Source organism: Ptiloglossa arizonensis, chromosome 3 (assembly GCF_051014685.1).
Source record: "Ptiloglossa arizonensis isolate GNS036 chromosome 3, iyPtiAriz1_principal, whole genome shotgun sequence".
In the NCBI taxonomy this organism is placed as follows: domain Eukaryota; kingdom Metazoa; phylum Arthropoda; class Insecta; order Hymenoptera; family Colletidae; genus Ptiloglossa; species Ptiloglossa arizonensis.
In genome coordinates this window covers 1516354-1543811 of record NC_135050.1, presented here as the reverse complement: position 1 = coordinate 1543811, position 27458 = coordinate 1516354, and the positions used below count along the sequence as shown (strand labels likewise).

At 34.9% G+C, this 27458-nt stretch overlaps 1 protein-coding gene across 2 annotated transcripts; it reads right to left on the bottom strand.

Annotated features, from left to right (window-relative positions):
• Positions 1–116: 116 nt before the first annotated feature.
• LOC143144480 (sodium- and chloride-dependent GABA transporter 1) lies at positions 117–25615 on the bottom strand. Of its 2 annotated transcripts, none has more exons than XM_076306924.1 (11): positions 25251–25615; positions 17127–17432; positions 14895–15029; positions 14241–14390; positions 14026–14146; positions 11696–12067; positions 8309–8525; positions 7071–7223; positions 6329–6532; positions 5369–5539; positions 117–4446 (listed from the first exon to the last, which is right to left on the bottom strand). In XM_076306924.1, the coding sequence occupies exons 2-11, from the start codon at positions 17425–17427 to the stop codon at positions 4309–4311; spliced, it is 1962 nt and encodes a 653-aa protein (XP_076163039.1). In that variant the 5' UTR covers positions 17428–17432; positions 25251–25615; the 3' UTR covers positions 117–4308. The 2 variants fall into 2 exon arrangements, with proteins under 2 accessions (XP_076163039.1, XP_076163040.1); XM_076306925.1 differs by lacking the exon at positions 25251–25615 and adding an exon at positions 24749–24977.
• Positions 25616–27458: the final 1843 nt, after the last annotated feature.

Sequence of the window (27458 nt, the reverse complement as noted above, 5' to 3'; positions counted from 1 at the left end):
TTTCGAAAATTGTAGACTGGCATTATCGGTTAACTTTTTCACGCAAAACCTCGTTATCAATTGTACCTTGAGTTACGGATAATTTTGCACAAATTTAGAAAACTGCACAAAATTAGAATTCGATTATTAAATATTAATAACCGACTCTATTTCGAAATAGAACAGAATTGTTTTACGCACAATTGTATTCGCGGCATAAATTCGCGTCACTCGTGTCACTTAGCTCTCTACTGGAAGTACTAGCGCCGTAACAATGCTATAATAAAATATAAACAATCATCAGTATAAAGCTTTCAGACGCTTCTTAATATCGTACAACATCAACAACCATTCGAAACTCGCTAAACGGTACATAGTGGTCGCGTGTAGCCTAGAAAATTAAATTACAGTGCAAAACGTTCGAAAATATTAGGCCTGTTACTCTATTTCATTCTCAAAATTACACGTTACGTTCTATTTTTATTGCTCTTCCTCGCGATCGAAATATAATCGAAAATCGAACGAATCGAAACACCGACCTTTCGAAGCGTCGATTCTCTTTCTTTTTCCAATCAATTTTTCGCCACGTGCCGTCAATAATTATTAATATTATCTCGTTTAAAATTAACTCGTATCGAATAATGCCACATTTCTCTTTCGAGCAGTATCCATTTTGCTGTTCGTACCCTAATCGTACAAAATATTAATAGAGACGTCTCGAACAATATAAATACTGAAGTAATGTTTAGTAACGGTATCCTTCCCATAAAATTATCCATATTTTTTTTTTTCTTTCATTATATTAATTAGTTACAATCTCACGTTATTTCGAAATTCGCGCCAATTGGGGATATACGAATCGTCGATGAGCCTGTAACCTCGTGCGAAGCCATAAGTAACCCTTAGGCGGGTCGTGCAACGAAAAGCGAAATTAGTACCTTCGACTAGAATAAATCTACAATTCTCTTTCCTTGTGCAACATGATTCCGTGTCTAACGCAATCAGGCGTAAGTGCAGTATAAGTGCAGGTGTTTTTCGAGGCGCTCCTCCGCCATTTTCTTCGTTTTCGTTTCCGACATCGACGTCTTAGATTATGGTTTTATTTCTCTCGAACAGATCGCGTACAAAAATTCGGTGAAAATCTTATCGTCTGTATATATTTCTATGGCGTTAGGTTTTGATTAGGACCAGTCGCAACGAAATTCTCGTTGCAAATTTTGATTTTGTAACCGAACGCGCTGCTTGCCGATAGAAAATGTCTGCTACGTGTTGTTTGTAATGTTTTTCGTTTCGCGATAAGCATCGTGTTGAAAATTTTACTTGGTCAACTTGTGCGGCCCACGTATTACGTATTTTTAAAAGAATAGTTTACGTATTTTGCGTAAAATGCGTTCGAATGATTTGCGCGAGTCGAATTTTTTGAAGTTTCGTTGAACAAAATTTCCGTGGAAAATAATATAGTAATACGCGGTTAATAGTAGCAGACTTGATCAATTATCGGGAATCGGCGCACGTGAAATGAAATTTATGAATTCTCGCGAAACACGTGACTAAATAAAATACAAAAGACAATAACTGTCGGTAATTTCTTTTGTCGAGGATACAAAACCTTATTAAGTAAACTTTAGTATTTTTGAGAATACAAAACCTTATTAAGTAAACTCTAAGAAGGTTGAGACAGGTCGCTAAGAGCCATCGGTAGTCGATACTATTTTAAATATACAGGATGATTCAGAAATATGTGTCCATGCTTCTACAGGCGAATCTACACTGAGACGAATAAAAAATGTACGTCCTGTATATTCTAGTTTTCGATGGTGGTGCAAGAAAATGTTCAAAGTGTTAAGAAAAAAATCAATTTTTTGAAGTTGAATTACCAGAATACCGTTTATTGTCAGCTACAGGCCTTTGAAGGCTGATTAAAAGATCAATTTCTTCCAAAGGTCAACTTCTCAGCTTCGCACGGTACATTGTGCATTGAATGCATGAAAGATTTCAAACGATCTTGAAATAAAAATTTTGGAGAACAATGTGAACACTTTGAACATTTTTTCGATCATCCATAAGTCGAAAGCTAAGGTACATAGAACATACGTTGATAGAATATTTTTCACTCGTCTTAGCGTGTAAATTCATCAGCTGAAGTATAGACACGTGTTACTGAAACACGCTGTATGTAATTGCAAGAAGAAAAATATTACAAATTACTTTCTCACCAAGAACGGAAGTGTGGACGCACGAAACCGATGATTTGCAGTTTCTGACGTAACATCTAATATATTATAATACAGGATAACTCGTCGTAGATAAGCACACCAAATGTGCGGAATAAATATCTGGTTTAATACGAGAATACATAATATTTACAATCGCGACGAATTTACGTAAAATATTTCCGCGCGAGCGAAAGAATAATTAATATTGAATCTGTAGGGACAATGGAGTGCACCACTTTCTCTGAAACCAAGGCCCTGCTTTTACAATAAAAAATTCAGTACAACATTTGTTACGTGTGATAAAATTTCTCTTGGAGTGCACCACTTTTTCTGCAAGCAACGATCCGCTTTAACGAATAATTTAGCACAGTTAAGAATCATCGAGTACGATAACATTTCTTTTACATTAAAGCTGAATTTGCGTAAGGAACTTTGGATGAAGGCATGCTGCCATTTCTTCACAGTGTTCTACAACTGTTCAGTTTCACGTATGCTCGTTATTTATTTCGGGCATAAATAATTTCATATACGTGAAAGCTTCACCACCTTGCGAAACGTAAATACTATGTAAAAAATTCTGCAAGAAACCGTGTTCGTGTTTGTCCAATTAGACCGTCTTATTTCCATTAAAAGTCGTAAACCTATTGAATCGTAATGTTGCGTTTGAAATTTAAATTTACTTCAAATGAACTGTTTCCTCTTACTATATGTTAACGAACGTGGAGTCGTCAACATTCTCACGCAATAGAGATGATCGAAATATTAGTTTCGGAGGAACACGATGATCGTTTACGATTTAATGTATCAATACGCAACGTTAACTGTACAATTGACAAAAGTAATCGGGAATGTGAAATCCTGAAGGCGAGTTTCTTTACTTTTCTCACGGAACAAACATTCGCGTTTTGCTTAACGATCTACTAGACCCTGAATAGGGGGAAGTTGTCTCAATTGGACCAGTGTTGTTATTTAAAATTTAGAAATAATTTGTTTCATTTTATCCACAATACGGACAAGTAGGTAATGAAACTGTTGAATTCCTTTTTGACGATAATTATTCACGGCTAAGAGTCTGCGATAGCGTTGTGTTGATTAAAATATTAGTTAAAGTATTACGGTAAAATATTTAACAACAAAGCGAAATGTACACAGGCATTCTGCTGCGGTTAATAAATTGTTACATCTCACAATCGTTACATTCTAGAAAGACTTGTTGCTCTGCTACCGGATGCTATTTTTATGTAAAAATTAAAGACCATCTATTTTCAATCATTTGATAAAATTTACCTGCATTTGAAACGGCTTATCGCAGACACCGGTAATATAAATATAAAAACAAAAATAATGCCTGTACAAATTGTTTCCACGCTTCGATAAAACAAAATGTTTTAAGCACAAAATAATCGAAATGTTATTTTTCTTCTATCAGGACTCGGTCAGTTACCTCAAATATTTCATACAAATTTGCAACTGAAGGAATCTCAAGGAAAGCCAAGAAATGCTAAGTGTTGTGTTTAATATTATTTAAATTATTCTACATTTTATTTCTTTCTCATCGTCCTTTTCAAGAAAATTTAATCGTGGATCTAATTTACCGAATAATTTAAACTAGAATACCACTGGATCCAACCGATTACATATTTTCAGTTTATAGTTTTGTCAAATATCGTGCAATATTATTTGAAAAATGCAGTTACGTTACTCGAAGACATAACGACAATCTATTTCCCTTTTTACCACTCCTTGAAAATTATGAAAATTATCGATATTTCACATACCATTGAAAATGTATGTGGTCTGTAGTCGAAGTGATCTGAATTCGACAACTTCCCCCTATACGTACTATTTTAGTTACAGTAATGTCAAAATAGTCGACTAGAATCTCAGCGAGTGTATCCTGCTTTAACGCATACACATACCTCTTCTTTTCCTTCTCATTTCTTTTCTATAAACAAAAAGAAGCAATAAACAAACACCGACGGTATGGTACAACGATTTCTTTGGTCGATGACAAAACGGTTACCGCCTCGCGTCTTAAATCCCGTTAAAAGTACTACACTTACGATAATTACAACCCAGTTAGGAATTTAAAAAAAAAAGTCATTTACAACGATCATGTTTGACTCAGGAAACTGTTGTTCTTGGTGATTAAACCTGCGCTGCTCTCCGACATCGGTATCACCGCGGACTTCTCACCCTTTGGTAACTTTGTATGCGACTTTATGTTCGGTTTCAAGCCTTTCTGGATGTTCTGGAAACGATGGGAAAATTGTTTTTGTATTTGAAAATAATCTATGAAAATTATGTGTATGATACACGATGCTGAAAGATAGAAACTCCTAAAAATAAAAGCGATGTAATTCGAGACAGAATTGAGAATTGAAAACTCGATTCAAACTTTGAAAGATTCACAAATTCAGAAAGGTTAAAATTAGTTCGGAATTTGAAAAATTTCAAAAGTTACAAATTTGCCCCATTCTTTGGTCACTGAGCAAGGTCGATTGCTGCAAAAATTTAAGTATTATTTTTAATCATTCTTTAAACAGTACACACGTTTCTGAATCTTAAAACTGATTTTATTCCTAGAATTAAGACTGTATTTTATTTCTAAATTTTATTTGTAGATATTCTTAAAAAGTTGCGAATAGAATTGTAGACACAAATGACAGTAATTTCAATTCCAAGGTATGTAAACTTAATGCTTTAAATATCAAAAATTATTAAGCTTACATTGTGTTGAGTCTGTGCTATCGCTACTACGTTACTGTAGATATTAATGTATTTGTTCTTTAAGAAGAGCCAAGGTATTGTTAGAAAATGTTGATATTAGCGCATCATAGTAAAACTATTAAATGCTTTAATGGACGAATATATTAAACATTTATGTTTTGTATTAAACTGAAAATTTTATTATTATTAGGTAATGTATCAATTTTAATAATTGTATTTCTATTAGTAGATTAAATGCCAATTTTATTGACAATAATATTGTATCTTTAGAGTAAATCATGAATATTTAATAGTATTATTGCAAACCAAATTAATATTAACATTTTCGATTATTTCTGTTTTGATGTAAGTTAGTACACCGCTCTCATTTTTAAAAATTTTTACGAATGATCACACAGAGCTAAAGATGGATGAATTCTTTTTACAATCTACAAACATTATACCTCTTTAATAGATCCTGGAGTCACAATCAAGTAGTAGATAGCATAACCTGGTATCCAGACCATAGATGACAAACTGAGACAAACACCCACAATTTCAGCCCATGTTGGATACTCGTAATCATTTCCATATTTTAAGGGCTTATACTGGACACATTGAAATACGAAGATGAACTAGAAAGGAAAGTTATAAAAATTAGTATACTCGCGAATCGGATCTATAAGTAGCCAAATATTTATGTAACGAATGTTTCGTGCGATAGCACTCGATTCAAAATGTTCCATTGTTGCTCGAATAACAAGCATGAATTTCAATTTCAATTTCTTTCGACATTTACAAAACTACTTACTACACTCTATTTAATAATAGAATAACTTTTCATTAAAATTGATAATTTACAAATTAAAACAACTACTTTAACTTAACTACCTAATCATAAGTAAACGTGACTGTTTTACATCGAATAATATACATATATAACTTGCAGTCAAATTATTCTACTCTTCACGACTATTCTTATGAAACATGTATCTGTTCTAAAAATGATAATCAAAAAAGATCCAATTAAGAACACAATACTAAATTAAATCTTTCCGTGGATGACTCGAAAACTCGGAAAATGCAATTTTTAATAACTTAAAAGCAGAACGTCCAAAAGAATACTCGATATCATTTTAAAATTTGTTTTCGTTTAGAAATAGATCTGTTCAAAGTTCGTTTACAATTTTCGAAGCAGAGACCATTACGTAAAGTGAAGAACATCGATCATACGCCGAGTAAATACGCGACATGGTACGAGAACGTAGACAAATCGATGCAATTAGACGTGCTCTTGCGTAGGAAATTACGATCCTGTCAGAAGTGATCGATCGCGTCACTCTCTGCCAAAAGTCGCTCGAAACTTTTAAACCGAGTCGCACGAAACGTTTCAATTTAATTTTCGATTCAAGCTCGATACTCACGACCATGATCATAGGCGCGAACACCATCCAGCATATGTACCAAAATTTATTCAATCGTATACCCATCATTTGGTGGATGCAATCGCAAAACTTCTGAGTCCCGAAAATCCACGATATCGCGATCGTTTGGAAGAAACAAACCCACAAAATCGACATACCGCTCGCTGAATAGAAATCCACTAGCTGGAATATGTACACTCCACCCTGGAAGATCAATGGAAAATTTCAATTACAACGAGTATCGTCTGTCAATGACAACAAGACGTTTTGTATATTGAAATAATCAATTTTTTGTTTCATTTTTGTAATTCTTGTATTTTTCCACGACAGTTTCGCACAAGGGACAGAAAACTCGTAACAATTTTACTACTCATTTTACTACAAGTTTACTACAATTTCACTACATAAAATATAATTAATGTTACTTGATTCGATCATCTACTCTTTTAACACTCTTTTAATCATTTCTGGGCCAATATAGAGCCGATTCTACTTTTTTTTCTACCAGTCACATTATCAGTTCTGAAGTGAGCAGTTCCCGGCTTAAACTACGCGCCACGAGACGAGAAGCGTGGGTCAAAACAGACCCACGCTCGGTTCAGGGATTGTTAAAGACTCTATACCGCGAATTGTAAAATCAATACTGCTACCAGGATATCCAGAAAAGGTATCTTCGATTTTAGATTCCCTGCGTAACTAATAACAAATTTGTATACTAAAGGATATAAATTTGTATACTAACGTTGGTCACCATGGGGATTCCCAGAACGAACATAAAAAGACAAATGGCAATGGTGAACTTCTTTCTATGAGGACGAAGAAGATCTGACCAATTGTCGACTACACCCGTGATGAAGGACTCCACGATGCAGAATTCACTGTCGATCCCGAGTATCTGTTGCAATTGGGAAAAGTATTGGTTTTCATTTCTGGAAACGTCGGTGAAAATACTTTCGCACGATCGTCGATTGTATCGTCGGTTGCATTATGTAAATTGTAACAGTTCTCGTATTACGAATTGCAGTATAACGTGCAAAGTGGACCACACAATACAACAGAATCGATTCTTTGCGTAACTGGTAGACAAATCAAAATTTTTTCCATCACGAATGTTACGAGTTTTAAGAACCTTCAAGGTGGAAACATTCGACTCTTTTTTTCTATGTAAATTTTCAAAGTCATCTTTATATAAAAAAAATTACAAGGTTACTGATATGAAAAAGTTTTAGGTGACCTTGAAAACTTACACAGAAAAAAAATGTAGGAAATATCAAACACCATCTCGAAGGTCGTTCGAAATCGTACCATTCGTAATAAAAAAAGAAAACATATTCGTTCGTCTACTAGTTACATAAAAAACAGTTGATCAAGTTGATCGGTCCACCCTGTGTATTTTAATAAAATACACTCCCCAAAATTACGAAAACCGACAGAAAAACATGGACGCGTATATTATTAATACCGTAGACGTTAATTATACAACGAAATCAGTAACCATGCATTTGTGTAATTTTATTGTCTGTTGTCCCTTGAATTCCGTTCTGTTCCATCGCCTGCGATCGATTTTAAGCTTCGATGATTTCCTTCCATCGATTTTTATCTTTTTCGTACATTTTCTTTTCAATTTGGACACATTCAATTCTTAGAACCAGTTGTTGCTGTAACACAGATCGATGAAATATCCTCCGATAGGTCGATTACGAGAATATTTGAAACAATTATAAAAATTCGTAACGTTGAAACAATATTTGAGAGCTCATAATATTGAAACAATTGTTTCTGCGATTGTAACTCCTCGATGACGATTTACTCGCAGCCGATAAAACAGAGTGGCGCGTAAAGCGCAGAACACCAATACCAATGTTGTTAAAATTCGACTGACTAAATAATACATAGAATTTGATCGGTACTCGTAAACAGACATTGATCACAGAAGAAGCGGGCAGTACCCTCCTTCAGCTCGAGTTAATTGTTCCTTACAAGCAGCATTACGAAGAAGATAATGGCCCACATCGGGGCACCTGGTAGCTTCATGACGACCTCGGGATAAGTGAGAAACACGAGTCCTGGCCCGCTCTTGACCACCTCGGATACATCGTTACCTTGCTCCAAAGCGATGTGACCCAGTATAGAGAATGTCACGCAACCAGCCAGAAGGCAAGTTAGGGTGTTGACTATACAAGTGATTAGTGCATCTCTGGAAGACAAAACTCACATTTTCAAAGACTACGGCGTACATGTCGCATCGACCGCGTCGCGTGCAGAGCTGTCCGAGTATTCGAAACATTTAGGTATTTACTAGCACTGCGTATACGTCTCTTACAAGGAAACATTACAAGTAGTCGGTCACTCTAGCGAGGAACTATTAATATTGTTGGAAACCTTGAATAACGACAAAATGATGTGCTAATAATATCTTTCCACTGATATTAGGCTGGTTATCTGTAAGGTAATTTACTCTAAACATTTATTTTTAGTAATCATTTCTTCGATTATAGAAGAAAAATTATTCGATTGAATATTTCAAGTTTATGATATTAAATTTCATGGCGCGGAACACCGAAATTGTTTAGTATCTTATAGAATAATTAAATAATTGGAAATTTTTAGTAATCCTTTCTTCAATTATAAAAGAGAAATTATTCGATTGAATATTTCAAGTTTATCATATTAAATTTCATGGCGCGGAACACCGAAATTGTTTAGTATCTCATAGAATAATTAAACAATTGGAAATTTGGAACAATTGGAGATTTTTTAAAATATTTTTATATTCGTAGTTACTTCTTTTATAAAATTCTATACGATCTTCTCGTCTCTTAATTGTACTTAAGAATTTTAGAGATTTCAATTTATAACTTCGAAACAGTTAATACTTCGATTAAAAGACTATTGGTAAAATTGTACGTAGAATGTCAGTTACTAACGAGTTTTTTACTGAGAAAAGTTTCATGTCGAAGGATTGCAAACAACCCTTAAACTTGGGGTTCAATTCTGTCCTGTATATCGAAATCTATTCCAAGACATTTATTTAGACAGAATGTTTGTATTAAATTGTGTAGTTTTAGCACATGAATTTAAGTGAGTAAACAATTTTTCAATTTTTTCAAAGATATCGAACCAAAATGATTTTCAAGATAATTTGTTATTCGGATAACAACTTATTTCTTTCGGTGTCGCTTCAAATGGAATATGTCTCCGAATACTCGAACAACTCTAATCGTACGTGACTCGAATAATTAAAATCCGATCGTGAATTTATTCGAGAGTGTTACGCAGATTTAACCTTCCGCTGTTACGTGTTGAGCAAAAGATATTTTCTTCGATAAGTGAATCGCAATCCTATCGTATAAAGACAATGACGTTAATTCGAACGCCGTTGACGGGGAAAATCGTAATTAACCTTTTCAGGGATTAATTAACTTGCTCGAAATAAAGTAAAATTTAAATTGCAATCGCCCCAAGACATTTATCAATTGTCCGACAATATTATCCTACTATGTAACTGAAAAATTTAATTATGTATATTTATTCACAATTTTATCCATTGTTTCCATGATACAATGTTTAACCTATTACATATATTTTTAATAATCGGTAAAAGTCAGTATCCCATTTCTAGGAAATTTAAAACAAAATTTTGTACCGGAATCAAAATTTATTTGAATATCGCAGCACTTTTCATACGTAACAAATAGATATAAATTTAAAAAAACAAAATTTAATATTTAATGGTATGAAATCGCTTAAAAACTAAAAGCACACGTACACTCCCATCCATAAGTCACCAGACACTTGGTAAATTTAAAATTAGAACTACGTTCAAAAATACTACAAATAATGGAACGAAACTAAAAATTGTTTACTTTTAAAGGATGCGATCTTTGTCTATTTTCGCAAAAATGGGCTGCATAAATAAATATCTTTCTTCGAAATTCTTAACCGTATCGAGTTCCTCTTTTTCTTAGAATACATTTTTTTTTAGGTTGTACAGTAACATGCAAATTGTAAACAAATTTTTATTTTACAAACTTTGTAAAATAACAATTGAAAATATATAATTCAACTTTTCGAGTTTCCTTTATAAAGTATGTGATTTCTGGCCTGGTTTATCGTAATTAACATCTTGACAAACTGTTAAAGATCGTGCTATATCCCGTTTCAGGTAGCCGATCCGCCCAGCGATTATAGTACCGTATCATTCTCACGGTATATTGTATCATTAAAATCTACAATCGAAATTGGCTAGTTCCCTATAGGTGCTGTCCCATTGAAGATGCCGTTTACGTGATTTTATTAAGCAAAATACCTCGTAAACAAATTAGAAAGTATAATAGAAATACAAAAAGAAAATTTCAATTGTACGTTTCTTGGATGTTATAGTTTTACGAGTTAATCGAGGCTCTTCTACGGACAACAATAATTTATTCGTGGTAGTTTCTACTCGTCGTTTCTAATCGAAGTATCGCTTTCTCTATCTGTGAATATCGAGTTGATCGTAGTTCGAATAATGCAGTTTCCGTCGTTCTCTCGGAGTAATACAAGAACCATCACTGATGCGTGCACTTTCAGTAAGATATGGAACGATTTGCACATTTTCAATTGTGTTGAAGTCGGATCGAACAGTGTCGCAGATCTAGAAACTTTTCAACGGCATAAATGTACTCTTACATAATTTTCTAAATTGGTTTTTGACTTCAAGTTTCAGATTCCGACGGATTATCGTTTTCTGTATTATAATTGAACGTAAAACTTCACAAGAGTAATAACTCGTGGTAGAAATTGTGAAAATTTTTTTATTCCGAATTCAAACGTAGAACTCATAATTACTCCACTTTTTCTGTTACTAATTTTGTTCTCGTACAATATTACTATAAAATAATCTTTTACTACACGTTTCCGTGATAAATTTCACCGATTCTGAATCTTTACATTTCTTTATAACACAGAAGACAATGCAACCTGTTCGAATCTGGAAGCTTTAAACCCAATTTAAAAATCATGAAGAAGTATCATATTTATACCATTACAAAGTTTCAAGATCTCGATCCCACTCGACTTCAGTTTCGAGTACCTGAACATTGCAAACTTTCAAGATTCGAAGGATTCTTGAATACCTCATACCCTTGATACACAACGACGCATTTTATTTAACGCATTTTATAAATTCGAAATGTTTTACCGAAAGTCCACCAACGAGACCTAACCAACGCAGAAGGAGTATTAATTTACATTTTCCAAGTCTGATAAGGGAGGGCTCGTTTTTTGTGGAGGACAGTGTTACGTGTGCCAGTGTCCCCGAAGAGGTTAAAGCGAACGAATGTATAAGAAGGAACGAAAGTTTCGAAGAAACGTGGAATTACTTACTTGTAGCAATTGTGGTGAAACTTGTTGTACGACCCCAATGCAGGCAGAGCCCCGGTACCGATACTGTACGCGAAGAAAATTTGCGTGGTACCGTCTATCCATGGTCCTGGGGTGAGCAACTCCTCCCATCTTGGAGTGATGTAGTAAAGTAAACCGGTGGAGGCGCCATCCAATGTCACCGCTCTTCCCAGAAGAATGAAAAGCACCACGTAGGGGAACAAGGCTGAAAACCAGATGATCTTACCGCTCTGATGTAGACCACGCCGGATGATCAAGTAAACCAACAGCCAGCCGGCAATCAGGCAACTCAACAGCTCCCATTGGATCCCACCGATGGTTTCGATACCGGAGGTGATTCCAAGAACACGTCGTCTGAAATCACGAGTTCCCGTGAATACATTTAGAATGATTTCTTTTACGGAAATGTATATATCGAGTGTCTCAGCTAAAAGAGAGGTTATCGGAATATTCTTCGCTAAACTAAATAATTTCTAATACTTGTGTAGGAGTAATGACGAGAACAATTAATTTAGGGAAAATATATATATACTGGGTGTCTCAGCTAGAGGTCATTGGAACATTTTTCGCTAGAGTAAATAATTTCTAATATTTGTATAGGAGAAACGATGAGAAAAATTAATTTACATAAAATATATCTATATATATACCGAGTGCCTCAGCTAAAGGAGATCACTTTATAACATAAATAGTAAGTTTAAATATAATCCTGATATTATTCTACAATTTAATCACATTTTTGGTACTCAAGGTCATCTGAAGATCATGATTGAAGCATATTTAAACGTATCAAGGTCACCTGAAGGTTATGATTGAAGCATATTCGAACGTATTTTTCAAGCCATTATAACATAGAATAAAAAAAAATATATGTTTCCCAGATCAAAAATAACGATGACCTTGGAAAGACTGAAAAAATAACCCTACAAAATAAATTTTTCTTCTACAGTGTTACACCTTCGATACCAGTTACATTAGGCTATAAACATTTTTTTTTTACCATTACAAATAAAGTAGATATTTAGGTGGTCTCCTTTGGCTGAGACACTCGGTATATTATTATATTTATTATATATTTTATGTAAATTAATTTTTCTCGTTCCTTCTTATATAAAAGTATTAGAAATTATTTAGTTTGGCGAAGAATGTTCCGGTGACCTTGACCTTCACACATGTTGTCAAGGACACCATATTGAATAACTTTTTAATTAATTATTTAGTTCAGGGAAGAGTACTTCAATGACCTCGATCTTCACATATGTTGTCAAGGGCACCATTTTGAATAATTTTTCTTCAAGAACAATCAGCGGTAGTCTTTAGTTTACGAAATATTCTCTCTTTTATAAAATTTTGCGCAATTGTTCATTGCACCAATCTAAGAATTTTGTCAAATATGGATGGTATAACTTTTGTACTACCTAACCCAGTCCTAACAACATCTGTTTTTAGCGTCGTCCCATCTATGCGCATACACTTAGAACTAAAAATACCGAAAAAAGATTTAAATAAATGTTATACAGTCTGGTGGCAAGCGCGAGTAGTGCCGCCACACTTCGCAAGAAAAAATGGTTTCGAAAGATATTTCTTTTATGAAAATTAAATTCCTTCGCTTCTCTTTTTCCAGAAATTTGAATTTATTTTCGGATGAATAAAGATATTTTTCTTATTCTAAATCCAACAACGTGTAACAAAGTATACTATAATTGTTAAAAATTTCCGCCCTAATTTTATTTCTCGCTATTATTGCGTAAACTCGAACATTAATATTAAAACTAAATTCCCGTTTAACATCTTTTTCCAAAAATTCAAATTTATTTTCATATTTATTTTCTGCTGTACGGAAAAACGACGAATGGTTCAATGAATAATTGTGCAAAGTTTTATAAAAATCGGCGCGCATGAATTACCGATCGCTCCTTATGAGTACGACTTAGCAAACGCTTCTGTGTATTATTCTTTATTTTTATTTGTGTTATCGCTTGCGAATGTTGATCGTGGTATGCTGTTATTTATTTTCATCGTTTCCGACTCATTAGGAAGATAGTAAAATCGATGATAAACAGATAATGCCATACCACCGCCAGCGTTTGCAAGTAGAATGATTTAGTAATGGCCAGACACATTAGACACGTTCTACTTAATTGCACTCGCATCCAAGTTATAAGATTGATTTTCTCCAGAATGGAGTATTGTATAAAAGAAATGTATTGCACATTTTCGATTAATTTTTACAAGAATGATTCACTCCCCTTTCGCCTGTATCGTGTAACATGAATTTTTCAAAGATTTACCGTTATAAAACTTTTACTTACTCCCAATATTCTTCCACGGGTGTAGTATAATGGAGCATGGTATTATTCGTTGCATTCGAACGATTTTGGCCCTGAAGACTTTCTGAAGCGTCGTAGCAGTAAGGGGTGTTCCAGCAATTGCCTGTAAAGTTACAATAATGTCCATTAACAACAGAGTAGTTAAATACTGAATAGAAAATTCGAAATAATCTGTAACGTCCAATTGTTTTACTCACCACAACCATTCCAAGGAACACCTGGAACATTCGATATCGGCACCAGCATATTCGCGAAGGTGCTAACAAGATAGAAGAGTGTCCAAGCAATAATGACACAATAATAGACGTCTAGGAAGAATACAATCGTCATAGTAGCGTATCCAACCCCTGAAAAGCATTGGAAAAATTGAAACATTAAAAGTGTAGATCGTATATTGATTGCGTTCTATATTACTAGAATGAATCGTAACAATTTGTAGGTGTTACCAGTTTAAAATAATCTCATACTTCACATTACTAATTTAAAGTAATAGATAAGAGATAGGCAGTGAAATATCGTCTTGTTAAATCCAAAATTTCGAAGTCAAAAAATAGACCTTCCACCGTATATAATAATTTTTAATTTCACTATGAGCTTTCTACCGTTCCTTATCGAATGTAGTATAATTTGAACTGCTTCAAGGATACCAAAAGGCTAACTCTTGATTTAAAAAATAATTTTTTAAATACAGTCGATTCACTTTGCTCAATTTGGCCTTCTCTTACATTATATTGGAGAGCACAAAATTATTTATTGGTAATCAGCCTTTATATTCGCGAACAGAAGGAAATATCACGTTAGAATATTCCAGTGTAAAAACGGTTCAAATTGAAAACAGCTGCACAACGTACCTTGTAATAAAGGACACAGTTGTCCCACGAGGGTCATCCCTCCGGAGCCGAGATATTGGCCAATAGCTACTTCTTGGAAGAATATAGGGATCCCACAGAACACCATAGCGATGCCATAAGTAATAAGGAAGGCACCTGTGATCGATTGAATTTTGTTTCATCGTGATCTTATCCTAGAGGAGCTTTCGTCTATAGAACCGAACGTATTCTAATCACGTATGCACCGTGCAAACAGTTTTAATTAGTCGGCACGAAGCATGGCACAGTCCGAATGCATGATTATTGACGTATCTCGTTGTATTCATCGTCAAAAATTAATTGTCATTGATTATTAGAAACGTTGTCATGAACACAACGTGACCCCCGATACGTTTAATTACGCGCCGCTCCATTTTCGTATAATTGTCTACAAACTGCGAGCTTAACTCGACGAGACCTATACCATTTCGCCAATTGGAGAAGGACGAACGATAAATGCATTTCAATCGTATTATTGGAAGACGAGAAGGTAATTATTAACGGTCTTATGCAACAAAATCCGAGCGTTCGTATTTGACAATAAATTGTTGATCAAGGTTTGTCTCCTGCGATGCAACGTAAACTATATTCAGATATGTATTTATAATACATACGTAGCAAAGATGTATATAATGGGTACATAATAAAGATATTTATAATGAATACATAAAAAAGATATTTAAAATCGATAATAAAAGTGTTTATAATAAATACATAATAAGATATTTAAAATCGATAATAAAGATATTTATAATAGAAAGATTGGCTCCTTTAGAAACGAATTATTTGCTTCGAAGTAAACAAAAATTCAAACTGATATCGACCTGTGACGTCAATCAATTTTGCGACGATGTTACCGCATTACAAAATTGAAAAATTTAATAATGAAATTTATTCGCAATTTTTATAGTTACTTGCATGTTACAGTATCTGAAATTACTTAAACACTAGCCATACAGGCTTTGAAGTATCTTTGAAGAAGTTAGGTTTATCTTCGAACGATGTAATCTGTTAAGAGGGTAGTCGAGTCTCAAAATTTAAAAATCTACTTTTTCTTAATCTTGGATTGCTAGGAAAAAGATAAGTGTAATAGTCTGAAATTGATACAGTCTGTTGCTCGTTGTTCGGTGAACGTTTCGTCAAAATTTTATTAAGATATATTGATAATCACGAGAATTACGTTTAGTAAAAAGTATGTGATTCTTGTACTTATGGAAAACCTAATAAAATATTTGTCGACAAATTTATAATTTAGAAATCGGTATACATACTGCGTGTGGGAAGTAGAATGTGAGAAGAAATTTTGTTTCCATTTTAGTAAGAAAAAGTGACACTATTTTCATTATTTCCAATTCCGATATATTTTTTCTTCCTTTATTGCAATTTTTTCGAAATTCTACTTTCGATGCATCTTACATGTTAATATTTCTAAGTACTATATACGTGTAACAATGTTGAAGAAAATCGTTCAAACAGTTTTTGATCATTTTTGTTTACAATTCTTGAAAACGTATTTTCGAGAAAATCGGAATCGAATTTAAACATAGATATATTTTTTTTAAAAACCGTTCGATAAAATTTTGATTTTGACAACAAAATTCAACGAAGCTATAGAATGTTTCGATACATTTATCTACACAAGTTACCGTTAAAAGAACACGTCTGGCAGATATAACGAAAAGAAAAAAATGAAGTAACCACTATCAATTTACGTGCATGGCGTTCGAAATTCGGCTGTCATTTCATCAATTTTTCGAATTTTTCGATAAATCAAAGCTTGTAGCTGCTATGTAAAAATCTCGAAAACAAATTTTTTCCAAATTTTGAGTCTCGATCCTCAAATACACTCTTTGCTCTGATACGAGTGTAACATTACTCGATACAAGTTTGATGAAACTCGTAGTTTAATATTATCGTCTAAAAGTCACAAAAACGAACTCAACCCCTAACCTTAAAGCCCGATTTCGTTCGATGATAAACTCGTATTGTCTTTGAATGAAAATTTGACTGAAATTTATCGAACTCGAGTGTGTAACGTTACAACGCAACGAAAAAGCCAAAAACAATTCGGAACGATTAGATCCTATCTATTGTAATAACTTCGACGATGAAAGAACAATTTATTGTGAGAAAGTGACGGGTCATAAAAGACCCGAGGAACGCGCAAAAATGACTACGAGGTAAATATTTCGATAGTTCGATGGAAGAACTTACCGCCGCCATTTTTGTAACACAAATACGGAAAACGCCAAACATTGCCCAGTCCAACGGAAACGCTGATACAGGAGAACAGGAAGTCGAGTTTGTTGTCCCAGCCGCCACGCTCCGTGTCCTCTACCCGACTTCCGATTTCCGTTGACTTGTCCTGGGGCGACGAGACCGTCATTTTGGGCACTGGACGAGACGATTCTCGTTTCTTGTCAGGCGCGACCGACTTGACCTTGAACTCTATGAAGGCTTGGTCCGAGTCTACCCGATCCTTCTCCTCGGCCCAATAATACATCTTCTCGGCCATGTCTCCTGAAATCACGAGAGAACGACTCACCGTTGAAAATATCCGCGATTTGGGCGTGCAGGAACTTCTATGTGACCTTAGACGTTTGGTATACGGTCCTCGTTGAACATAATCGATTATAATCAAGATACAGAGTCGGTTATGTAAGATTGTCTCGCTCGTGCGGAACAATGAGTCGTTGAGAGCAGACACGCGATATACCAGGAACATGTAACAACCGTTGCGCAATATACCAACCCCTACTTAACCATTGTCTGCGTATGTAATTCTTAATTAAACCGAATGTCCCGTAACGAGTAGAACAATCGAGAAGCCAGAGGATTTCGTTATATGTACATGTTACTATTAACGAATGACAATTAGAAACGATTCAGTTTCTATCGCAAATTACCCTCGCGATATTCGTTTTCCAATTTTCAAACTTTGCAACAGTTTCTTCAACGTCCACGAAAGAATCAAACTCGTTCTATTCACATTGTATTTCCTCCATTTATTTATCACGCTGCTTTCTCGAAACACCAAGATTGGATTTTTCATACTTTCGAGACCAAAATTTATTTTCGTCGTTCCTTTAAGTTTTAAACATACCAACCCCTATTTATTCATTATTCGCGTGTATAATTCTTAATTAAACCGAATGTCTTCTCGAACTTTTCAACACTTTTCAACGTCCACGAAATATACGAAGTCATTTCATCCACGTCCTGTTCACCCGATCGATTTATCATGCTGCTTTCTCGAAACACCGAGATTGAATTTTTCCGTACCATCGATTCTAAAATTTATTTTCATCGTACCTCTGAATTTCTCAATTTCGAATGCAAATATACGAACATTATACCTTGGCCACTTCGTTAGCATACAAATAACGCAAAATGCGTGCGAATCGTTAAATTTTCAATGACGTTTAGCCAACTTCGTTACGCGGTTCGTTAAAATCGATTTTGATACTTCAACGAGTGAATAAAAATAATTGTTAAGTCGTAATCTCGTTTCCTAGGAATTGTAGTTAATAGGCATTTTTATTCCCTGTCGTTACAAGTAGAATTCAATGTCTACAATTGCACGAATAAACAATCAAATGTCTCGAAACACACATTTTATCGCGCTATTTTCTAAGAATTATGCAAAATAGTTCAAAGAAGATAAACACAATTTTACTTTTACGAATTTCCTTAGCTTTTTATTTTAGAATCCAGACGGTTGTATAGATTATGTTGGCGCACCGATGACATACTGAAATACGTTGGTATTATTGCACCATCCCCTATTCGATTCCTATACGTGGGTGTTCAGCTAATGTGTTTCGCGAGTAAAAACATTATTTCGAACAAATGGAACTGTTGTCTCGTTTAACGAATTTTATTTACAGTTTACAGGACTTTATTCATTAATACGTAATTACATTTCACGAACTTGTACCACAGGTTCATAAATTCCGAAGAATCAAAGTTCAGAAGGAACAAAATTCAAGCAAACTATAACTTGAATATTGCTTCTTCGGTGTTTGTTTATTATTAAGGTACTTTCCTACAGCACTTACTACACCGTTTCGTGCAAATAAATGGCATCAGTGACACTTATTAAATATTTAGGTTAAACTCTTACGAAAATGAGAAGAAAATATATTTGTCCACGAATAATTGGGCACGAAGAAGAATCGACAAGATATTTTCGTAAAATTGTTAATCCATATATTTTAATAACGGATTCGTGTCCCGCACAGTGTCATAAATTTACTTTCGTTGTATCGAATAGAATAGATGGCCCAATAACTGTCAGTGTATTTATAACTGTCATTTAAATTGTTCCATTTAATAACGAAATAATGTGCGTCTTATATTTGTTACGCAAACTAGATTGCTAATACGTAAGAATTATTTCCATTCGAGTGCAATGGAAATGATAACTTTTCGAGTGACAGTAGTAAGGACACGAAACTTCGTTGTATATTTTCGAATAATGAGTAATCGTTTCATCGTATCCGTATTAAAAAATGTTTACAAATAAAAGAGATATTAAACAATATTATGCTCCAATCTGGAATAATTTTGAAGGTGAAATGACTTCGAAAATAATTAAACAATGTTACGCGATAAAATTGCGGTAATTGGGACATTTGACCTACTTCAATTCTTTTGAATATAATTAAACGATCGCCGAATCGAAGAATCGCTCGTCAGAGTGTGCCCCAACATATAATATAAGAATATTGATTAAAAACTTTCCGTTGACCTTCGTCGCAACGGATGGAAGCGCGTCGTCCGCGAATTATACATTTGAGTACTGATAACCGGATCACGCGCGACACGCGATTTTATCATATAATACAACGATTCACCACGTTCATAGATTACTTTTTCAATAAATTGTACAATTTGCTTCCACGTTACTGTCACACGTTTCACCGTGACCTCCATTCTCGTTAAATCACGCTTCGTTCAAATCCCAGACTTCAATCGCGCTGAGCTCCCGAAAAAAGAGAGCTTGTAAATACTTACGAAGCCGTGGAACAAATTTGCGAGCATTATGGGATTAAATAAGCAAATTTATCCGCGAAACGATACTATTTTTCTCGGTTCTTATAAGAATATAAATTCGTTTAATTTCCTCTGTTCGAGACACGAACCTCGTTCCAGCGAAACACGTTTAATTATTCAAGATCTTGGTTTACTCGACTTACCTCGGACCTAACCGGGTCTTTAAATTTACCAATGCGAAATAATATAAGGGACTTACAAATAAACCGTCTTTAAATTCAATGGAACTTCTTTCACACCCCACGAGTAAAGTACTTATGAATTTAATACTTTTCTGAATTTAATCTTTACAAATCGGTTTTAGTTTTCGAGTTTGTTTCTTTTGTTTTCAATTTACCTCGGACCTAACCGGGTAACTAAATTTACCAATGAGAAATAACGAAGAGTTTTACAAATAAAACGTCTTTAAATTGAATAGAACTTCTTTCGCACAACGAGTAAAGTGTTTAAAAATTTACTTCTTTTCCACGTTTAATCTTTGCACACCAATTTTATTTTTCGAGTTTATTTCTTATTTTGGAGGAAACTTGAGTTTCTAATCAATTTGATTTCCGTTGTCCTGTAATAGACATAAAATGACTTAAATACTTACCGTGATTAAAACGAATATAGAGAATGAATATTGACAAGTGGATCTCGCTAAAAAGGTGGATTCAACATAGATAAACTATTAAAAGAGGTCGATACGTGTAAACGTATCGTTCGTTTCGCATTTTCAACCGTTCCGCTTTAAGTTCCATTGGAAATCGTTTAGTTTCTACTTTGTTCGTTCAGTTTCATTATTTACCAAAGACACGTATCGACTGTATCAGGCGCGTAACAGGAATAGTCGTCTAGCCTTAATTCTCTAAGCTACTTAGAACGGTTTATTACACAGGGTGTACCATAACTATTGGCAAAGTCTTATCCAGCCGGCATGTATCATTGAAGCATACTTCCGATGCAACTTTTAATAGTTTATCTATGTTGAATCCACCTTTTTAGCGAGATCCACTTGTCAATATTCGTTCTCTATATTCGTTTTAATTACTGGTAAGTTTTTAAGTTATTTTATGTCTATTTTAGGACAACGGAAATCAATTTGATTAGAAATTCAAGTTTCCTTCAAAATAAGAAATAAACTCGAAAAATAAAATTGGTATGCAAAGATTAAAGGTGGAAAAGAAGTAAATTTATAAACACCTTACTCGTATAGAAAGTAATACAGAAATTCATATTCGTACTATCAGAGGGTGAATCTATGAACCAAGATGATTAAAAAATATCTTGTGAATGTATGTGTATGTCTTATACATCCTAGTTTTCGACTTATGAATGATCGAAGGAAATGTTCAAAGTTCCACGAATAGCTTCAAATCCATTTTGTATCCTTGAGAAGTGGAAAGATGGCTCTTGAACGAAGAAGAATGTAGTACCATGTTAGAAAAGAATGTGGACAACATCGAGCAATCTTTCCTCATTGTTAGTTGCAGGCCTTCGAAGACCGATTAAAATGTTTGATTCTATACGATTCTCAATTTCTTTCATAGGTCAACTTCTCAACTCATCACAGTATATTGTTGATGTCCGTTGAATACACGATAGATTTTAAATCACTCCAAAATAAAAATATTAATCATCAAAAGTTCGAAAAGTAAGGTATACAGGAGATACGTTCATAAGATTCTTTTACTTATTTTAGTGCGTAGATTCACTCTCTGCGTGAATCACTCGTATGTAAAGTGCGTAGATCACTCTGTATATAAAGTCACGAACTTCCTTATCGAGTGAATTAACCATGCTCCTCGGTTTGACATTACACTCGATTAAAGTTTTTTGTTAAGAAATGTCCCAAATGTACAGAACTCGTGTTCTTAACTTTATGACACAATTAGAAAACTAAAGAAACACCAAAGGATTCGATATAATAATAGTTTTAAGGAGAACAATATATTATAAGAATAAATCGAGAAAGACCCAAAGTAACCATTAGGGTCAAGAGAACTATTGTTTACGCGACCCTCGTCAACTCGTACCCCAAATTTCACAACATGAACAAATGAACGATTGCTCGCTCAATTTTTTAAACTTGCTAAATACTTAAATCGTTTTTACGTTTGTTCAATGATACTCACTTTCTAAAATTCGCTCTACTTTTCTAAATATTCTTCCCTTTTTTTCAAGTAAATTAAATCCGATTGATTTTTAGAATTAGTTTTCGTTAACTCGATCGTTCTCCAACACCGAGAAACAAGTTTTCTAAACAAGAAAATTACATTTCGATACCGACTACGCGAAACCCTGCAGTAGTAACGTTAAATCTCGTGCTATTTAAATGTAAAATTTTAATATAGAAATATAATATATACATGAATAATTTTGATATAGAATATTTTAATATAGATTATTTTATTTCTTGAAATCAGAAAATTTTAATATAGAAATCACTTGCACGAACTTAAGGAAAGTACATATTGGACGGAATCAACTGTGCATTAACTTTTGAGAACGGTTAACATCGATATGGTATATTGTTGGGGGTCTTAGACTCAATGTTATCACAGCGGAAACAAATTATACGTTACCTATGCAGGGTTGATGCAAACTCGGATATATTACTCTGCGTTGTGTTCCTTTTTCATTCAATCCCATTAATTTATCTCGTTACAAACTTAAATACAGTGTAATACATTAGTGCAGTAATAAGGAACATCCATGAAACACCAGATGTTGATTTAAACGAAACTCTGCAAATTCGCAAAGCAGCTCGAAATTAAGGACACGTGTCATTTCCAACAGTGGAAACTCCAGCTTTGGAAGTGAAACTATCAATCAAAGCATCGTTTCTTCCATTTTATTTTGAAAATGATTGCGTATGCAATACAATTTCGTGAACCAATTTTGCGTGGTTTTATTGACACTATTTTTCTCGAATAACATAAATGTCGTGTAAATGGGGAAAGGGCAAATTAATTCACAAGTACCATTAGTTGTCTATTTTGTCTATAATTGTCCATGAATATTAAAGGCAAATACGCCGTTAATAATTAAGTAATTTTAAGAAGAAGTTCGAAACAGGTAAAATTGACCCTTTTGGTAGTTCCAGTGTCGATAAAAAAGTAAGAAAACCTTGTTTTGAAGAACTGGAAGAACAAAAAGTGTTTTTCAGTTCTTGATTTTCAACATTTTTCTAAATACGAGACAATGAGCTATCTTCGTCGCGAATTCGTAGTAAAAAATCGTAAAAAATTTGTCTCCATCGTTGTATCCAACAGTTTTTAAAATAGTCGAGAAGAAACTTTACACAAGATAATTCCACTCCTTGACCCTTCAACAACTGCGCTCGAGCATACTCGAGTATGAAAATTACTCGAGCATACTCGAGCACCGGGTAACAATATTATTCTAGATATTCGGATGAAAAAAGAAACAGTAGCTTTTTGGTCGTTGCAGATAATTCTGTAAGATTCGTCACTTCTTTGTTTAATGTTTATGTATACAGGGTGTTCGCGCTATTAGTTTCTAACGTTTTTCTCGTAAATATACAAAATGAAAAGGAAAAACATTTCACCATTTTTTATACGCAATACAATAATCGGGACAAATTTTGTTAATTTATAACATTGACCATAAAATGTTTAGTAATATTGTGGCAAGATCAAAAACGTAGAAAATATTGCGACGGATAAATTAATTGCAGACTTGTGAAATGAGGATCGTTTATTCGATCTTAATCGTCGAATAAACACCCGTAGATTTCTCCTCGCGAGGTCACCTTCAACCTGTTTACGTTAAATTGCGCAGAGATATCAACAACTCGAAAAGAGAAACAATAGAAGCGTGCGCAGCGATATCGCTGTCAACACTAAAAGAAAATACGAAATTTATAATTACAAAAGTATAAAAATATTATAGCACACTTTAAGCTTATATAATGTGAAAAGATTGACAAAACATTAAATAAATGCGTCACGAACTCCTGAAATAATATTCTCTTAATTCCTGCCTCCATTGTACGTCAAAGCTCATCCTATAATAGATCGTTGAATTTGTCTGGGCAGCAGCTATCGTAAAATATACCAAAAATTATACGTATCAATTTGAAAAAAAGTCAATTTTAAAAATTTACAAATTTAAAAAATTTCTCCCAATATTTGTATCGCGTGTAAAAAGACAGTGAAACTCTTTCCTCTTGCATTATTTTCTAAAATCCATCATATGCGAGAAAAACGCTTCAACGTATAGTGAACGTTCTATATAACCATAGGCATGGTTACCAAAAAATAAATTACAAAATTATTACAAAAATGTTCCCTATTACTCGTCAATTAAATAACCAAAATGTTACATTCGCATCCACAAAATGGATCGTAAATTATACTTACATTACAGTGGATATAATATGTAAATTTATATGTATACAATTATATACACGAAAAAAATTCGCGTTGCTTATTTTCAGCTACGTTTGCAAAATGGTAAGAAAAAAAAATCAATATGGACAATTTCGTGGATTTCCTTATGAGTCACGCAGTGACATCCAACAATGAGTCACCCAACGCGGAGACGCGAGACTCGAAGGAAAATCTTTAAAAGCCCTCAAAAGAGACACCAAATAAACAAAAAAAAAATACCACTCCACATTTGCATACACTAATTAACCGTAACGGTTCCTTCTAGAGCCACTCGGAGCATCTCTCGGCAACATCCGCGATAATTTCACGGATCGGGGGTTCGTATTTTTAATCCAATCTTCAGAGAGCGTAAAGCGGCTCTCGCTCAACGAAAAGAGTGTCCCCTACCTCGTAAGTGTTCCTTCCCGCGTAACGCGCGTGGCTCGCTTCCCTTATTATTGCTCAAGCTGATGCAACAACGGAAAGGAGAAGAAGAGTGGGAGCACGTGTCACCGTTTCGGATGCACGTGTGTGTCAATCGTGTATCCGTCTGTGTGAACCTTTCTCTCTCTCTCTCTCTCTGTCTCCCTCTCTCTTTGATATCAGACGCGTGTACACACGATGGAGCGCGCGCGAGCTTTTCTACTTGTATACAAACACTGGTGCGCGCGCTACGGATGCTGAACGTAAAATCAATAACAAGCTTTCTGTCATGTTACGACATGCACGTGGACGGGTATTTAATCGCGAAAACCACGCAGTAAAGCACCGATCGTCGACATCGGGGCGATCGAACTCTACAAACATCCACCGAACGACAACTGAATGGATTCACGGTGACGAAACGCTCGTGCGTGTCTATAACGTCGCGGATGAAGAGTTCGTGGAATCGTGGCAGAGCCTATCTTACCCAATAGAAGATGCAAAGATCTTCCGAATCGGTACAGTGGATCTCTATCCGTTGGTCGTGTTCCTCTCTCGAGCGATCGGAGCCGAATAGGATTTTTTACATCCTTCGTGACCGAGCGGTTGACGCCAGGAGGTCGATGCTCGCGTTGGAAGAAAACAATCTGTTCACGCCCGTAGCGTCGAGGATCGACGACCTCTCTCTCTCTCTCTCTCTCGTGTCGCGTAATCGAAACGATCGAGGACGATGTCGCAGATCCGGTCACTATCAAAACGAACGACGCACTCGGTAGTTCCGACAAGAGAGAGTCCAGTTGTCGATTCGTCGAGAGTCTATCTCGCGTCGACCTACTCCACAAGGGATGTAGTTACAGAATAATGCTCCGTTGGAAAATGGGGAGTGTTACCCCTTTCGAACGCATGCGCGACACCGAGTACCCCTTCCACCGGGGGTCCAGCCGAACTCTCCGGGGGGTTGGAGAAGCCTCGGAACACTCTCTCTCGCTTGGTAAATAATCAAAGAGGGTGACGAGAACGTAGTGCCTTAAAAATCGCACAGTTTCTGCGCAGCGACGTTTAGCCACCCAGAGATTACGCGTGAGTGCGCACGTATGAAGGGCCACGCTTCTGTTTCCGATCTCCGATCGTTTTTAATTGAAAACGAATGAGTCGGGGAGAACGACTCTAGGTCTCGTCGGTGGAGAACGTTGTAGTGGTGGACCTTGATACGTGATGCTGAGGTAATTCCACGAGAGCACGCTGCAAACAAGCTTTGTGGCGTGAACAATGTTTTGGGTATTAATTGTCGAATTATTCCAAGTGTTCTCGAATCTGTAGGAGTCACGTGGTACTGAGATAATTCCACGAGAGCACGCTGCAAAGTAACTTTGTAGCGTGAACAATGTTTTAGATATTAATTGTTGAATTATTAGATGTTCTCTCATTTGTAGGCGATATGTAGTGTCGGGATGATTCCATGAGAGCACGTTGTAAAGTAACTTTGTAGCGTGAACAATGTTTTAGATATTAATTGTTGAATTATACAAGGTATTTCAAAAGTCGATTGTGCATCCGAAAACAAAGAAAAAAGTTTATACAATCGTACATTCTATCTTCGTTTATGAGAATAAAGAAATTAAACATTGCGGGAATTAAACGTATCTTGCTAATCTGTTGCGTAACGCCTATTGGAAATGTTGATACGAATGAAAGTAGAACAAGGTTTCCAACAAATTCAGGAAATACCAAGAAGCATCGAGAGGGTAACCAGATCAATGATAAGATATTTAAAAGCCTGCCTGGAAATGCAACGAGGTCATTTTGAACATCTATATAGATAATCGGATATTACGTGGGTAAATATAACGCAAATATGAATATATTCCACAAACAAATAGGAAAATTAAGGCACACGTTCGTACGAACACTTTTCATTGTTTTTGAGTGTACAATCAAATTACTGAAGACTGCCTCACAAATTATACAACATCCTGTACATTTTTTAAGAATATAACGATTTTTGTTATCGTTCCACAGTCTTATTTTGTTTAAAGTATATCAAAAGACTCACACCCCGTCTCGTCCCACTTAACCCACTGCTTACACATCGATCTCTTGGATATAATTTTTAACTGTCAACTTGTATGGTTTTGTTTTACCTGTCTTTTTATTTTTTTGTTTACCGATACTCCGAAACTAAGAAATTTGTATCGAAGTTGTTAAACCACAATATAAGTATTATAAAGCATTCTGCAAAACCACCCCCTCCCCTTTAATCGATTAGATACAAATCTACGCATTGGAGAAAAATGTGTCGCAAAATAAAATTTGGCAAATAACGCTCTTTCGAAACTCGAGTAAACCTTTTAAAGCGATCTCTATTGTGAACACACGCTTCGAGCAAAGAGCAATAAATTATGGTTGGTAATTTGGTATTACGTAGATCGCTCGTTATAACTTCCGAAATATGCACCTAATACAAAGTGAATAGCAAATCGTGGACGGCTCGATTCGATGCCGAAAATTTCCTATATGCTAACAGAATGGAACAATTTAATATTTATTGTAAAATTAGACAAATTTGAGTGGTTAATATAAATTTATAGGAATACAGTTTTGCAGACGAGTCTTCGAAAATGAGAAGCAACTGGTAAGAAAATTGTCTAAATCGTTTGTATTTGGCTTGTATAAAAATTGCATTAATAAAAATCTT

Bases quoted from the DNA above. Each gene is read 5' to 3' on its own strand.
- LOC143144480 (XM_076306924.1), bottom strand. From the start codon at position 17,427: ATGGCCGAGAAGATGTATTATTGGGCCGAGGAGAAGGATCGGGTAGAC. The intron at 14,391-14,894 runs GTACGTTGTGCA...AATGCTTTTCAG, and splicing joins ACTGTGTCCTTTATTACAAG to GGGTTGGATACGCTACTATG. The intron at 7,224-8,308 runs GTAAGGAACAAT...CAATTGCAACAG, and splicing joins TCTTCTTCGTAATGCTGCTT to ATACTCGGGATCGACAGTGA.